Raw genomic sequence first — 16,753 nt, 5'->3', positions numbered from 1 at the left:
CCCACTGAAGTTCAGATTTTTAATTTGCTGATTTTTTTGGTTCCTGGTTTATATTATTATCTCATAATGCTTCCCTAAATTATGTAACTTACCTAAAAATGAAGTTAATGATGGGAAATATAAGCTCAGAACATATGTTGTGTGTAAATTGTTTATTACATACATCCGAGATAAACTGGAAACAAGATAAAAAGGAAAATAAAGATTGCCTCTGCTTGACTGTAATGGAATCATTATTAACCATTTGGTGATTTTCATTGTCTTTTTTCCCTCTATGTATTAAACTTTTAGTTATGCTATATGTGTAAAATCATGTATCTTGCTTTTTTGATTGATAATAATGACATTTTAGGGCTTCCCTCGTAGCTCAGTTGGTAAAGAATCTGCCTGCAATGCAGAAGACCTGGGTTGATTCCTGGGTTGGGAAGATCCCCTGGAGAAGGAGCCGGCAACCCACTCCAGTGTCCTTGCCCAGAGAATCCACGTGGACAGAGGAGCCTGGCGGCCGCAGTCCATGGGCCACAGTCGGACACAACTTAGTGACTAAACCATCACGATGACGTTTTAAAACAACAGTGATGAATTGATGTAATTTAGATTTTTCTTAATTTCAAAGTTTGAGGCTTTGTGATAAAGTTATAGCTATAAATTGTGTATGGTTGATATTTTAATTATTGCCCTTGTTAAAGGGTGTCTAATTGACTTAGTTGCAACAATTATAGTGCTGGTGAAGTGTGGCTCCTGCCACAATTAAGCTTAAACCTCATCATATCACCGGGAGAAGGGAGAGGGATACAGTTCTTGATGCAACATTGCATTACAGTAATGCCATTCAAAGGAAATTTATCTAGAACTAAAATAGAAACACACATAGTTGAAGAGGAATATTTATACTATCTATACGGGTATTTATATTTGCTTACATACAGTATACTACATGTGCTTACCAATAGCATATAGATAGTACCTATATTTATACCGTATATGTTTATAATGTATATTATAAAATATCTTATACTTTCTGCTTAACTAGGAGGTTTTAGCCCTATCTATTATGTTTGGATTGTCTGTTTAAAAGTCTTAAATGTTTTGACAAAGTATGCCATTTAAATCACTAGTACATCTTCCCCACTAGATTCTTGTCTTGAAGTTACTTGCTGGCCACTGTTTATTTTTTTGATGACTATATCCTCGTAAATACTTGTTTTCATGGAGTAGAATTGCCGTACCATGCCATTTCCCCCTCTGGTCCTGCTTTCTTATGGGAGAAGAATCCTAAGTATCGTATATGGAACATTGTCTGTTGCCCTTTTTAGAGGAATTTCTTGAAGAACATCACCGGGTCATAGAGTCGAGATTAAGTTCTGTTAGCAGAGAGATTACAGACAGTCGAGCGTGTGCCCGAGAGGAGCTGGAAAGCCTCTATCGCAAGGTCGTCAGCTACGTGTTACTGCGCTCTGGGCTGGGGTCCCCGACAGACCTCAAGATTGTCAGAGAGGCAACAGGTGAAAAATGTACACCATTTCCATTCCATGTGTGAACGCACATGAACATCGTATCTTATAAAATATGGTGAATTACAAGTGTTGAACATTGAAGTTTTCTCCTTTTGTCTGAAAACAAAAATTAGCACAAATAAGAGGTTAAAATTTACCCACATTCCTCTTACACAGTGTAGCATCACTAAAACTCAAGTAGCACCTCTGGGAAGTGAATATGTTCGTCTTCTTAGAGCTTATGTACCTAGAGACCTATTACTCCTCACTAGAGAAGCGTTGGCAGTATGATTAAGAGGACCAGGCTGACTGAGGGGTGGGAAGTGCTGGGAGAGTAAGTTTCGTACTGATGAAAGGAGTAGACTCTGTCATCTAGGATGGATGAAGGTAGACAGCACTGTTTTATCCTTAGGAGATACTTGCCCGGTTTCGTATAAAAGATAAGGACTAGGCAATATCTCTAATCTTCCCGCAGCTTTCTTCCATAATTCTTTTAAAGCATCATTTTTTTTCCCTACTCAGACTCCTACTTAGAAAGCTTGTTTGAATGCCCATTGCCAAAAGAATTACTGATGGATGCATAATTGTTGAAACGGATGTGAAGCAATGGCATTATTTTAGCAGCTCAGCTTTGATGTATGCTAAATTTTGCCAAGTATTCTGGAATCAGGTATCAGACAGCTAAAGAATAATCTAAGTAACTCTATAAAGACAAGCCCCCTAGCTCTCTGCTGAAACAGACTTGTTACTTAGGTTCTGGTATCTTTACTCTACCATTTTGTTGTCTTTTGGCGGTTTGCTTAGCTGCTCTACAGAGTGTATTTCCTCAAACTGAGCTGGGGACGTTTCTAACCCTTTCTAAGAAGGACAAAGAATGCCAGCTGAAAGAACTCGCCATGATTGTGACTGGAATTCGTTTATTTAACCGAGACTGTGGAAAGGGAGGAGAAGGCATCGATGACTGTAGGTATATCATTAGGTTAATTCTATGGGTTACACAGGTTTAAAACTTAATGGGAACAGAGGAAAGTAATCCACAGTACACCACTGGCATTCTTGGATTTAACGTTTGCAGTTTTGACTATACCTTAGGTACTGCCACTGTTCATAATGGACAGTGATCTTTCATTTTGTTGGGACAAGACCATGCATTTTTATGTACCATGACGCTAGGGGCTTTGATCCCTGCATTGGGTGGGTCCCCTGGAGGAGGAAATGGCAACCCGCTCCAGTGTTCTTACCTGGAAATCCCAGGGACCGAGGAGCTTGGTGGGCTACAGTCGGGTAGGCCGCAGAGCCGGACACGACTGAGCATGCGCCGCAGACGAAGCTGGAACGGGGCGTGAAGCAGTGAAGGGCTGGGGGGGCCTGCTGGAGTCCGGCCTCCCCCATTCAGTGGCCTTTATGTTCCCTGCACGCAGATGTGCTCAGCGGTGTCTGACTCTGCGATCCCGTGGACTGTAGCCCACCAGGCTCTTCTGTCCATGGCATTTTCCAGGCAAGAAAACTGGAGTGGTTGCTATTTCCTCCTCTAGGGGATCTTCCCAACCCAGAGATCGAACTTGCGTCTCTTGCATCTCCTGCATTGGCAGGTGGTTTTTTTTTTTTACTATCGGTGCCACCTGGGAAGCCCTCCAAGCCAAATAACCAAAATGGAATAAAATTCAGTCATTCAAAAAATAAAAATCACCCTGAAAAGAAAACGGTTGCTGATGTAGTTAAAGGAATGAAATAGAATAAGAGGAGAATATTTGGAAGTCTATAAATCCAGAGCCTCGACTATGCTGTTATATACTTAATGCATTCGTTATCTGTAAGTTTGAAAGCATTTGTTGAAATATTTGCTCAAAGACCAACCAGTAGGAGTAAATTCCTTCTGTATTTGGCACATATGTAGGCCCACTGAGAAGGTGTTAGTGTCTATTACCAGATCACTGATCTAGTACAATAGGGTAATTGTTTTTGCAATTTAAAAAATGTTCTAAGAAGTCCAATTCCCATTCTTCACAAATTTCCCTACTTTGCTAGGTGATTCTGTTGTTTTTCTGTATCCCAGTGAGCTTCTTAAGTGGTACTGTTTTACTTCCTTTTTTACAAGCAGTAAAAAAGATTCACAGAAGAGGAGATATAGTGGCTTTTCTAGAAGCATGTAATTAATAGCACACAACGCCAAAGCCTGCCTGTTCTTTAGACTCTTCTGTATTTTATTGACTAGAGGTGGCCTGCTTTAGCTTTTGGTTCTTATTCTGGCCGTGTGGTGTTCTCTTTGGTTGGTTTGTTGATAGGTTTTTCTTTTTGGGTTCTTTCCTTCCTGATGTAGAAGTGATGAAACACCTGCCTCATTATTATTAATTTGGTTAAAAATAAAAACAGACTCAACCTACTGTTTAAATATGACTACCTTCTAGGCTTTTTTCCCTGAATTCTTTTATCTTGCCTCATGTTTGTGTTATTATACCTTTCAAACCAGTGCCAGCTATTCTACAGGAAGCAATCCCAGCCACCACTCAGCACGTTGATTCCCAGCTTGAGGTGGTTCAGGACCAGGCATACCGCTACACAGCCATCCTGGAGAAGGTAGCAAAGAATCCCCTCATGGGTCAAGAACTTCAGCCCTATATGTTAAGAGAAGCCCTATATAACGTGCGGCAATGCGAGATCTTCCTTCAGGTCATTTTGGTGAGTTACATGTTTAGCTGATAAACAGGTTTTTTTTTTTTAGTACTTTCTGTAATCCAGGTTCCAACTTTTTAAACATTCTTTTCCATCATGGTTTATCATAGGATATGGAATATAGCTCCCTGTGCTATATAGTAGGACCTTGTTTATTGTTTATCACAACCTCCTTATATATTACGGGGTGACCAGGTCATTGATAAAGAAAGCAACGTTAATAACTGTTCAGCATGTATTGCGTCTGTAGGATCCGGGGCTGAAATGGAAGTGGGAGAGCTGGATGCTGATCTTGGTGAAGGTGTGTTGAGAGGATGTTTGGTGTTGTTGCATGGTTGCTATGGTGATGCAGGTGTATGTCTGTGCATCAGACATGTTGCATTATTTGCTTTCATTCAGAGCAAGTGTCTAACATATAGTTTGGCAGGTCGTTGGCACTCTAAGAACTCTTATGTAATTACTTGTTCTAATTGTAAAAATTGGTGGAGAAGATTTTTTTTTTCTGCTTCTCTAGATCTAATAAACAAACCAAACACTCTCCCTGCAAAGAGTTGGAAAATATGGTATGGAAAAGTGGTGATTTTCAACTTTTTTTTTTTTAAAGCATCAGAGCCCTTTCTGATAGAAACTTACTCAGAAGAAGATTCCTTACTCCTAAAAATGTAAGGCAAGTATCTAGACAAAAGGATCAGAGGCCCTTTTCAAGGAGCATTTCCAAGCCATCTAAAGATTCCAGGGACCACAGTTTGTTAACTGTGTGATGGCAGCAAACCAAGTTTCTACCCGTTACTGTTCTTTTTCCTGATTTTTCCCCCAGCTGTATTGAGGTGTAACTGACAGAGTCGCAGGATGCTTAAATTGTGCAACGTTTAGATTTGATATACCTCTGTATTCCCCCACTGAATTGACTAACACAGCCATCCCCCTGGTCACTGCTTACCTGCACACAGCCGCTTGTTTTCCAGTACCCGTGAGACCGCAGGCTTGGTGGAACTGTGTTGTGTGCAAGTGAGCACTAACGTCTTGAGGGATACAGCAGGCTGCACTCCGCCCCCCGCTTCGTTTTCACTTGTGGTTTGGTGACTCAGGAGCACTTTGTCCGTTTGTTTTGATACGGCTGTGTCTGGTCTCTGTTGCGGCACTCAGGATCCTCGCTTTCGCCGCGATGCACGGACTCTGCTGTGGCTTGCAGGCACAGCGGGCGCAGCGTGCAGGCTCGGGAGCACGCTGGCTTCAGCAGTCGTGGCACACGGGGTCTCTCGTTGTGGCGTACCAGCTGAGTTGCTCCACAGCACGTAGCATCCTAGTTCCCGACCAGGGATTGAACCCACGTCTCCCACCTTGCAAGATGGATTCCCAACCACTGGACCACCAGGGAAATCCCTTGATACTGCTTTTGGATGCCCTAGCTCTGCCTTCTCTCCTTACCGCCACTCCAGAGGAGAGAGAGATGACACCCAAAGACATGAATTCATGGCAACAAACTAGGAGGGGTCCTCGCAGCTGGCCTCCTCTCTGTTTGCCTTCAGAAGGGAGGACTCTAAATCAGCTCTCTGAAACCAAACCACTCTTTAGGGTAGATGTTCCCCTAATGTGGACTTGTGGCTAGCACCTTATGTAACTAGTCAGATACTAAGAGGATTTCACAGTCAGTTTTAGTGCGTAGGGGTCCACAGGAGCAGAATCTCTTATTTACTTTTGTCCTTTATGCTCAAAAGGGATATTATAAGAAAGAACTTTGGGAAGCTGTCACACATACTCTCAGGATGTCGTGGAGGATGTGTTCATTCTATAGTATCTTCTCACAGCTTTCACACATGAACCATATTCAGCCAGCTGGGTGCTGTGCCATTCTTTGGGATCTTATTTCCTCCACCAAGGATTGAACCTGTGCCCCCTGCTTTGGGAACGAGGCATCTTAGCCACTGCGCCACCAGGAAAGTCTTAAATTCCCCGACAGTCTTAAATTCTCGTTGGCGTCCTTACTCTTAACGTCTATGCTAGAGGGACGGTGAGCAGCGGGTTGAAGTGGTAAGTGTGGATCTTGCAGCCAGACTTCCTAGGTTCCAATCTTGCCTTTGCTCCTTACTAAATGTGTGTCCTGCATGGAGTTGCTTGACGTCTCTGTGCCTTAGTCCTCACATCTGTAAAAAGGGGTCGGTGATGGTCCCCAGTAGGTAAAGAAGGTAGAGCAGTGTCGTCAGGCAGATGAGGATGATCCTGACGACAAGCACAGTGTTTACCATCATCACCGTCAGGGCATTAGCAGAGCGGTTCTAACTTCATTCCCACAGGGGCACGAGCTGAAGGGCTCTTAGCTTTCTTGGAATATCTCCTTTCCAAACCCTTAGTTGCTCATGTTATTGCGGAAGTTCACATTCTGATCTTAGCACTCTTCACAACTCTTTCTTACTCCCCTTAGTCAGCGTTAGAATGAGTTTTCTCAAGTTTCTGACTTTCTTGCTGCTTAATCACTGTTTCTTTTTCTTGTTTTTATTTTTATTGAGACATACTTGAATTACAGTATTAGTTTCAGGTGTACAACATAGTCATTCAAAATTTTTAAAGATAGTACTCCATTTTTAGTTATTATAGAATGTTGGCTGTGTTCCTTGTGCTATAAAAATATATCCTTGTAGCTTATTTATTTTATACATTGTAGTTTTTAATCTCTTAATCCCCTATCTCTATTTTGCCCTTCCCTGTTCTGCACTAGTAGCCACTAGCTTGTTCTCTATATCTGTGAGTCTTTTTTAAAAAATATTCACTAGTCTTTTATTTTGTGGATTCCACAGATAAGTGGTAACATACAGTACTTGTCTTTCTCAATCTGACTTATTTCACTAAGTGTGATACCCTCCAGGTCCATCCATGCCATTGCAAATGGCAAAATTTCTTTTGATGGCTGGCTAGGATATGGTAGTTTTTAATACTCCAGCCTTCCCCTATCAATCTGCCTTAGTTACAGTTTAAGGTTGATTGTTGCAGAATGGATACAATTTAATGAGTATTATTGCTAGGTTATAAAATACCTCAGTTTATATTTAGCTGAAACCTTTTCCTGTCCATGAAATCTATGAATGCTCTTTTTTTAAAGTCATATTATTTGAAGAAATATTAATAAGATTTTTTGAAATATTGATTTTGATTCAAAAATTTTTCTTTTGCCAATGCTGCATTCAGTTTATGTAGACATTTGGAAAATCTAGTTGTATCCTGGGTAAGATAGTGAGTTATTGTCTTTTGATCAGGACTTTATCTGCTATAGTGAACAAATTCAAATATTCTGGAAGAGAAAGGAAGGGGTGATTGCAGTCTTGTTGACTGTCTTAGCTGAAAGAACAGAATTCCACCCTCTGTGGGCTTTTGATGAGCGCGGCAGTTACCAAAGAGAGAAAGCCACTTATTGTTATTGTACCAGTAAAAATTGCATGACATACAACATTTCTTAAAATATATAAGTCAAGACTTTTGTATGCTTCCTCTGCCCAGGCTGTGTTTGCAGGGCCATTTGCAGAATAGATTACACAGGGCTTCTTGATTTTTCTGAAAATATAAGTAAAATGTCAGTTAGGTGGAATTTGTGCTTGTTTTAGATTTGTTGGAAAATGTTCATAAAAGAAAGTATGAGAAGCTTATAATTTAAAAAGTGGGGGAAAGGAAGAATAATGCTAGGTACGCATGCTTTCCCCAAGCATTTTTTGGACTGCACTATGAAAAGAAAGTTTGTGACTTTATTCTTGTTTTTTTTGCCTCCAACAATCTCATTAGAAATAGCTTTGTGTTAGGATGCTGTCAAGTTCATGGTGGCAGATACAAGTTTTTCAAAATGTGAATTTTATCATGGATAACAAAAACTATCCTTTTCCTGAAATGACGGACTCATGTCGTTGACTCTCAGGAAACTATCTGCCAATAGATAAGGCTCAAAAATCATAGTTTGTCTGCCAGTTGTTCTTTTCATATAAAAATGCTTTTCTGCTAGAGAGAGGAGAAAAAGGCTAGTTCAGCTCGCAACCCAGTCATGTAAGAGAACTATGTGTTTTAATATGAAGGATAGCTTGGTTGGTAAAGAATATGCCTGCAATGCAGGAGACCCCGGTTCGATTCTTGGGTCAGGAAGGGATACCCTACCCACTGGAGAAGGGATAGGCTACCCACTCCAATATTCTTGGGCTTCCCTTGTGACTCAGCTGGTAAACAATCTGCCTGCAATGCGGGAGACCTGGGTTCGATCTCTGGGTTGGGAAGATCCCCTGGAGAGGGGAAAGGCTACCCCCTCCAGTATTCTGGCCTGGAGAATTGTATAGTCTGTATCATCCATGGGGTCTATAGACCTGTATAGTCCATGGGGTCACAAAGAGTTGGACATGGTTGAGTGACTTTCACTTCCACTTTCACAGAAGTGTTTTATGTATACTTTCTATTTGATCTGATTGTTAAAAAACTATGCACATAAAGATCAAAATTCAATAAAGTTAATACTTCTTACTGCAATATCAAGGATAGTGAAAATAGCTTTTTTTAAAATTGAGATACAATTGACATATTTGTTTCAGATGTATAAGATAATGATTCCATATATGTGTATATTGCAAAATGGTGACCATAATAAATCTAGTTAAACTCTTCAGCACATATAGTTACAGTTTTTTTTCTTGTGATGAGAACTTTTAAGAGCTCTTCTCTTAACAACTTTCAATTGTACAATACGGTATTCTGAACTTCAGTCATAGTCACCATGCTATGTGTTACATCCCCGTGACATATGTCTTATACGTGAAAATGTGTACCTTTTGATCCCCTTCACCCATTTTGCCCACCTCATCTGCCCACCAATGGTAGTTACCAATCTGTTCTCTGTATCTATGAGCTCAGTTTTTTTTAAAAAAGATTCCACATACATCAACAAGGTCCTATTATAGAGCACAGGGAACAATATCCAATACATTGTAATAATCACGGAAAAAGAACCTGAGAAAGTTGTATATGTGTAACTGGATCACTTTCTGTATATCAAAAATTAACACAAAATTGTGAATCAACTATCCTTCAATTTTAAAAAATTCCTCACGTAAGTGAGATTATATGACGTTTGTCTTTGTCAGACATACTTCCCTTAGTGAGATTCCTGCAGGCTTAATTCACGTTGCTGCAAATGGCAGGGTTTCCTTGTAAATGATGCTGCAGTGAATATGGGGGCACATTTATCTTTTTGAGTTAGTGTATTCATTTTCTTCAGATAAGTACCCAGAAATGGAACTGTTGGGTCATACAGTGGGTCTGTTTTAGTTTTTTGAAGAACCTCTCTGCAAATTCTCCATACTGGCTGCACTGAGTTACATTCCCATCAGCAGTGCACAAGTGTTCCCTCCCCCATCTTTGCCAATGCTTGTTCTTTCTTGTCGTTTTGATAGTAGCCATTCTGTCAGATGTGAAGTGATACATCATTCTGGTCTTGATTTGCATTTTCCTGGTGATTAGTGATGCTGAGCAATTTTTCATGTATTTGTTGCCCATCTATATGTCTTCTTTGGAAAAATGTCTATTCAGATTCTTTGGCCATTTTAAAATTGTATTGTTTGTTTTTGCTAGAGTTGTATGGGTTTTTTAATATATTTTTGATCAGGTACACGATCTGTGAATATTTCTTCCCATCCCACTGGCTGCCTTTTCCTTTGATTGATGGTTTCCTTTTACTGTGCAGCTTTTCAGTTTGATACAGTTCTACCTGTTGATTTTTGCTTTTGTTGCCTTTGTTCCTGGTGTCGGAAAAAAGAAAACGTCACCAAGACTGAGGTCAAGACTTCACTGCTTATGTTTTCTTGTAGGAGTTTTCTGTTTTCAGGCCTCACGTTCAAGTCCTTCATTCACTTTGAGCTGCGTTGTGTGTGTGGTGTAAGACCGTGGTTCAATTTCACTCCCTGCGGGTGGCTGTTCAGCTTTCCCAGCACCACTTCCTGAAGAGACTGTCCTCTCTCCGTCGTAGATTCTTGGTGCTTTGCGGTAAACTCATTGACTGTGTATGTGTGGGTTGTCTCTGCGCTCTCTGCTCTGTTTTATGGCCGACGTGTCTGTTTTGATGCCAATACCATGTTGCTTTGATGGCTGTGACTTTGTGACTTTGTGAGTAGTTTGAAACCAGTTAGCACGATGCCTTCTGCTTTATTCTTCTCTCTCAAGATGCTTTGGCTATTTGAAGTATTTTGTGATTCCATACAAATGTGAGGATTGTTCATTATATCTCTGAAAATGCCATTGGAATCTTGACAGGGATCATATTGAATCTGCAGGTAGCTTTGGGTAGTAGGGTCGTTTTAACAGTATTAATTCTTCTCATCCCGGAGCACGGAGGGTTTTTCTTCCTTTATTTATGAGGACTTGCTTTGCAGTTAAAATTCTACATAGTTGTGAACAAGTTCTTTTCGGTAAAATATAAACAGTGTGATTGTTCTAGGACACTGTCAGGAAAAATCAAGAACTTCTGTGTGCCTGATCTGTAGATGGAGCCTACGGTCATAGCTTGGGGGAGCAGGTCTGGAGTAGCTTTACTTAATGCATCACACCGCTTAAAACCTGTAAGTAAAGCTACTCCAGGCCTACTGGAGCAGGCAGATTTGTTTCTGGTTGTTTGTATACAAATCTAAATAAGTTAAGGACTGCATTTTCATATTTTGATTTCTAAAACAAAGCTAGCAGTCAAGGGGGAAGAACAGAAGGGTAGACAGGAGACTTATTAGATAGGATAAATTATATATAAATTATTATAATTTTGAGAAAATATTTATAAAATTATAATAAATAAATAATGGGAGAATGAGGAAAGAGGAGGAGAGATGTTTAAAGAATAGCACAGGTAAAATTAAAACAGGATACATATTATATAAGTGAATGAAAAAATTCATTAGTCGAAATACAGGGCTAATATTTGATATTTCCTATAGTTATTTTTTGTCATTTAAAAATACTCTAGTAAAGCATGTCGTTAGGCTACAGATATCTGAGAACTCAAATGCAGCTTTTTTTCTCTTCCAGTAATTGTAACTCTTGAACACTGTTGGTACTAATTAAGCTACACACCGCCGTTTCTGGTCACAGCTTGGGGTGGGAGCCAGGGGCTCAGGTGGTCTGGTGTGGAGCCGTGATTCTGTCCCTCATTTGCTCTGTGTCCTTCGGGCAGTTTACTTGCCTTTCTGTGCCTTGCTTCACTTATTTGTACTTTCCTCTTTTTGTACTTGTAAATATTTATTGTGGGGCTTATGTGTCACAGGATCTGCTGCTTAGAAATGCAGTTATGCTGAGTATCAAAGAGTACCTGTATACATTTGAGAAAAATTATAGCCGTTGTACTTCAAAGGGCTCATCTATCCATCAGACGTTTCTGGGGCCCTGTTCATGTGTTAGCACTGTTCTTGGTGTTCAGGATACCCCAGAGAGCAGAATCCTTGCCCTCACTGAGCTCCCCTTCAGGAGATGTGGGGAGCAAGTAGGGCTTAAGACATACATAATTGTGTAGCAAAATATTCATGCAAATTATGTTGTCTTCACAGTCAGATATAATCACCTGTGCTCAAGAAGTGGAAATGATGATAAAGCAGTTAGAAGCACAGCTGGAACAATTAAAACTGACTGTAAAGTCAAAGACAGCCGTCCCAACATCACAAGTCTTTGTAAGCATTGGTCATCAGCTTTGAAACTTGTTTAAGGGTGAATGAACTTTGAAGTCCCATAAAATTGGATTGAAAGTAATTTTAATTGTATTTAATATGGAAAATGTAATACTAGTTTTATACAAGTTGATCCTGCTCTTTTTGCTTATTTTGTCATTAATAACCATAAAACTCAGTTGTTGTAAGTTGAATGAGAGGATTTGCTTAGTAAGCAATTGCTACCAAAGTACATGATACCAGTATTGTCTGTCCGTCGAATTTCTATGATTCTATTGTCTAACTTCACGAGACGTTCACTTGTCTTACGAAAGAATCAATCGCTTTATCACAGCAGAAGTTCGTGTGTGTTTTGGGGAGTGGTTCATGGTTTTATTAAACGGCGGCGTTTTGTGTCTCCTCCGCAGCCTGTCTTCATCGCGCTCTCCAACCTGTGGACTAGTTTCCAGGATGAAACTGTCTTGATTAGCGTCCTGAGTAACTTAACTACTCATCTTGAGCCGTTCCTGGGGGCTCATGACCTGTTCTTTCCTGAGAAAGTGATGCAAGCTCTTCTTGACGGAGTGACCGTGAAAACTGACGTGTGTAGAATAAAAGAGCACATAGGTAATAGAAATCATCTATTATTTCCTCTTCCTGTTAAATTTACCTCTGGAATAAAGTCACTCTTCTGTTTTAAAATTTTCAGCTTTTATCTTTTTGATAAAATTTTGAATACCTTTCTTGATTATAAGACTACCAATGTTCATTATAGAAAACGTAGAAAACTGTAAATATATAAACTGAAGAGTTTGCTATCCAGCAATAACCACTGGACCATAAAGAAGGCTGATGCTGAAGAATTAATGCTTTCAAACTGTGGTGTTGGAGAAGACTCCTGAGAGTCCCTTGGACTGCAAGGAGATCCAACCAGTCCATCCTAAAGGAGATCAGTCCTGGGTGTTCGTTGGAAGGACTGATGTTGAAGCTGAAACTCCAATACTTTGGCCACCTCATGCGAAGAGCTGACTCGTTGGAAAAGACCCTGATGCTGGGAAAGATTGAAGGCGGGAGGAGAAGGGGACGACAGAGGATGAGATGGTTGGATTTCATCACCAACACAATGGACATCAATTTGAGCAAACTCCAGAAGATAGTTAAGGACATGGAAGCCTGGCATGCTGCAGTCCCTGGGGTCACAGAGTCAGACATTACTTAGGAACCGAACAACAATAACCATTCCTGATGTTATTATTAGTGTTTTGATTAAGAGTGATTTCATGTGCATATGGGTTTCAGCTGTAGTCTTAGTGATTCTGTTAATTGGTTTGTAGTAAAAAAGGATGTTAATCCTTGTTCTATTTGTGCAAACAAAGCTCCATTTTCTCAGGATGCTGTCTGCCATATGTCTACCCCAGATTCAGGTGGATATTTATGAATCAATAAATGTTACTCCTATAAAATTGAGCTTATTTTAGACCCCTTAATAGATGCACCGATTCTTATAGAAAGGCTGTCTTTACCAATAAACTTCTTTCTATATTTTTAGCCCCTTCTATAATTTGGTTAAATACAACTCAAAATTCATAAGAAATGTCAAAATAGAGTTGGGGAATTGAATTGTTGCCTAAAAAGGAAAGTTTTTCAAGAAAGTGAAATTAAATAGTTTACTCTAAATTTCCTTTTTAAATTCTATTGTTTTTGAATTTGAAAAATAAAATGAAGTGGTAACACTCACTCTTAAACTACTAGGATACATAAAACCTGAACACTAAGTCAGAAAGACTTTAAAACATCCTCCCAGTTAAAGTTTTCCTACTCATGTCATTTTGTTAAAACAGCATATCTATGCAAATACTAAATGAAATTGAAAAGCTAAAGCCACTTCAGCAGTAGATATTAAACTCAGCCATATTGGCAAGATGTGTCATCTCCTGCTATAAATCAGAATTGTTTATGCACTAGAACACAATTTATCAAGTCACTGCTCCAGTGAATTGGGAGACCCAGTGTTCTGAAAAAATTTATGCTTGCCACATCCCATCACTGTTTGATGCTTTCAGGCACATCAGGAAAAAAGAGGGAAGAAGGTTTGTTTTTTCTAAAGTATGCATCTACTTCCAGCTGTAGCCATGGGATCATTTATAGTGTCTACTGTTTGGATACAGAGCCAGAAACAGGAGTGTAGGTAGCATTGCAAAGGCAAAGAAGCTCTAGCATCAGTGCTTTGTAAATGCTCATTTTTAGTTGTGTAAAAAAAAAAAAAGCAACATGAAGATTTTTTAAGTGTAAAGAACAAGAATTGCACTTCTTGTATCAAAATTAAGTTACTAAGAGATGTTTCTGTGACTCTTTCTGCTCATTCTCAACCATTTCAAGAAGAGACAGTCCTAGTATATAAGCATCACATTCAAAGTATTTTGCCACCGTGCATATTATGTTACTAAGAGCTACGCTGTCTTGAAAGAAGTTAATTTATTTCTGTTTTAGTCACATAGCAGCCAGTCTCTTGGCTCATTTGCCAAATGAATAAGCTTTCTCTTGTACTCCTCTTTCATTTTAGAAGATAGAGTAAATGCGGCAGATTTCAAAAAACTGGAGTGGCTTTTCCCAGAAACAACAGCCAATTTTGATAAATTATTGATTCAGTATCGGGGATTTTGTGCTTACACTTTTGCTACAACAGATGGTCTTCTCCTTCCAGGTACATCATTGGAAATAATACTGTTCTCCCTTCTCCAATTTTTTTTTTTATTTAATTAAAGTGTGCTTATTGTCACTCATTCACTTTGTAAAACTTCATGGAATCTAATGTTGAACTAGGAAAGGAGCTACAAATGTGATTCAAACAAAGTATTTATCTTTGAAGCGCTTGCAGCATAACCTGATAACTGACATAAATAAGTTACAATGCAAGTGATAAGTGACGGAATGTATATAATGAAATATGAGTGCTGCAGTGTCATAAGAGGGGGATGACTCATATGTCAGTGAAAGATTCCAGAAACATTATATGGCATTCCTAAAATATGTCATCTTCCAAAGTGATTACTTGAAAGAGCAACACTAGTGTGACTGATGTTTATTAAAAAATATTCTTTGTCACTTTATGGCTCTATCCCATTAACATAGATCAGTATTTCTGTGGAAGTCAGATCCCACTAAAGAAATGGCCAGTGTTTTATCAAGTCAAATTCCCCTATGAGGTATATGTATTACAGAACTTCTCCAAAATGAAATAAATCAGAAATTGAGAGGAAAGTAAATTATTGTTCAAAAAGTGCCGTGTGAATTAGAAATAGAATTATTACAAAGAATTATTGGGATTGTGTGTATGCAGCGTAGAGAACATAGACATTGACTGATTTTTTTATGGTAGTAGATTTTTTTTTTATTATGGGAATAATAAAAGGTTTACCTTGGGGAACTGAGAGAATAGTATTCTGAGGTCCCTTGAGGGTCGCTGATCCTGGGGAGAAACCAAACAAGAGCCATGAAGAAGTGAAGAGAAGAAATGGAGGTGGCTTCTTTCTTTCCTGTTCTCTTTTTTCCTTCCCTTCCCGCCCCCCCACCCCAATCTCTCTCTCTCTCTCTCTCTCTCTCTCTCTCTCTCTTCACAAATACGCAGGGAAGGGAGTCATGAGATAGAAACATGGATGTGGAGTGAAGCGAGCGGTACCTCCGTGTGGCTGGAAAAGCTATGGACCTGCGCTTGGAGAGCCTGGTTTCTAGTCCCCATTGTCTGTTAGTAAACAGTAACTTTGAGCAGATCTGGTGCTTTGGACCCCAGTTTCCAGGTCCAGGAAAGGAGAAGGACCAGCTAGGAAATCTCTCTGGTCCCTTCCAGCTCCCATCAACTGGGATTCTAAGAAAGGAGGAGAGTGAGAAGGGTAGACAGACTTGCGGGGCTTTGGGTTTTCGCCTCTTTTCTGAACCAGCGAGTCTGGAGACCTCATTTCTGCCTGTTGCGCTGCTTCTCCTTCTCCACCGCTCCCTGGGCAGGAGGCGCCCCGCTGCCTGGGAGGAATGCTTGGGAGCCCCTCCGCCTCAGGACTGCAGATCACAGGGCTTGACTCCGCAGGCGATGCTGGGGCTTACCCGACAGAGTCCTTTCAGATGGCATCGTTGACTTCATGTCTGCCCCTTCTTCCCTAGCGCCCTGCTCCGGCCCCACTGGCCTTCTTGCTGTTCCCGAGCCTTCCAAGCCCCTCAAAGCTTTTGCGCTGACTATTCCCTCTGCTCGGACCACTCTCCCCCGCCCCCACAGAGCTACCTGCCTTGCTGCCCCGTCTTATTCAGCCTTCTCTCTTCACCCAGTTTAAAGTATGGATCCCACCCTCCTTCCTCCGACTGTTTAGCCTGCCTCGTTACTTACTCGTTCTCTGTAGCACTGATCGCTCAGAGCCTGTGCTGTGTTTATTGATTTGTTTTCACTGTATCCTCAATGCCAGCCACGGGTCAGTCAGTATTTGTTGAATAAGTGAAAGAATGAGTAATTAAGAAGTGTTACTGTTTCTGATATAATCCCACACACTGTGGATACTTATAACCATATTTTATGGGTATCTTTTCATGGTGGGAAATACTTCCTAACATGCAAGTGTACATTTGGGGGAAAATGTCTCATTTTTGTAGCTCTTACCAAATTATTTTTAGAACAATGCTTCTAGTAGTTGGTTTAAGGAGATTTGGAAAAACCTGCTAGATGACTAAGTGGCTTCACATAGGAGATTTTTAAGCAGCTTATATCTGGATAGTGAACTATATTTAGATAAAATCATAATTTAAAGCTTAACAATATGGTACTTCCAGGCAGTCCAGGGTTAAGACTCCAGGCTTCCAATGCAGGGGGCACAGTTTCAATCCCTAGTCAGGGAACGAAGATCCTGTATGTGGCATGGTGTGCCACCCCCCCAAATTAAAAATATAAAACAAATT

At 40.1% G+C, this 16,753-nt stretch overlaps 1 protein-coding gene across 4 annotated transcripts in view; it reads left to right on the top strand.

Moving 5' to 3' along the window:
* Positions 1 to 16,753, top strand: part of CFAP206 (cilia and flagella associated protein 206) — a 29,750-nt gene that overhangs the window by 6,354 nt on the left and 6,643 nt on the right. For 2 of the 4 annotated variants that reach the window (XM_070450150.1, XM_070450151.1), the window contains 6 exons: positions 1,317 to 1,514; positions 2,301 to 2,459; positions 3,967 to 4,175; positions 11,720 to 11,839; positions 12,244 to 12,442; positions 14,379 to 14,519. In XM_070450150.1, the coding sequence (XP_070306251.1) occupies positions 1,317 to 1,514; positions 2,301 to 2,459; positions 3,967 to 4,175; positions 11,720 to 11,839; positions 12,244 to 12,442; positions 14,379 to 14,519 (1,026 nt within the window). The remainder of the gene's footprint in view (positions 1 to 1,316; positions 1,515 to 2,300; positions 2,460 to 3,966; positions 4,176 to 11,719; positions 11,840 to 12,243; positions 12,443 to 14,378; positions 14,520 to 16,753) is intronic. The other 2 variants (XM_020879131.2, XM_020879134.2) reach the window with 2 other exon arrangements.

The sequence above is a fragment of the Odocoileus virginianus genome, chromosome 19 (assembly GCF_023699985.2).
Source record: "Odocoileus virginianus isolate 20LAN1187 ecotype Illinois chromosome 19, Ovbor_1.2, whole genome shotgun sequence".
Taxonomy (NCBI): domain Eukaryota; kingdom Metazoa; phylum Chordata; class Mammalia; order Artiodactyla; family Cervidae; genus Odocoileus; species Odocoileus virginianus.
Note: the sequence above shows the minus strand (reverse complement) of the source record. Positions and strands in the feature narration are given on the sequence as shown.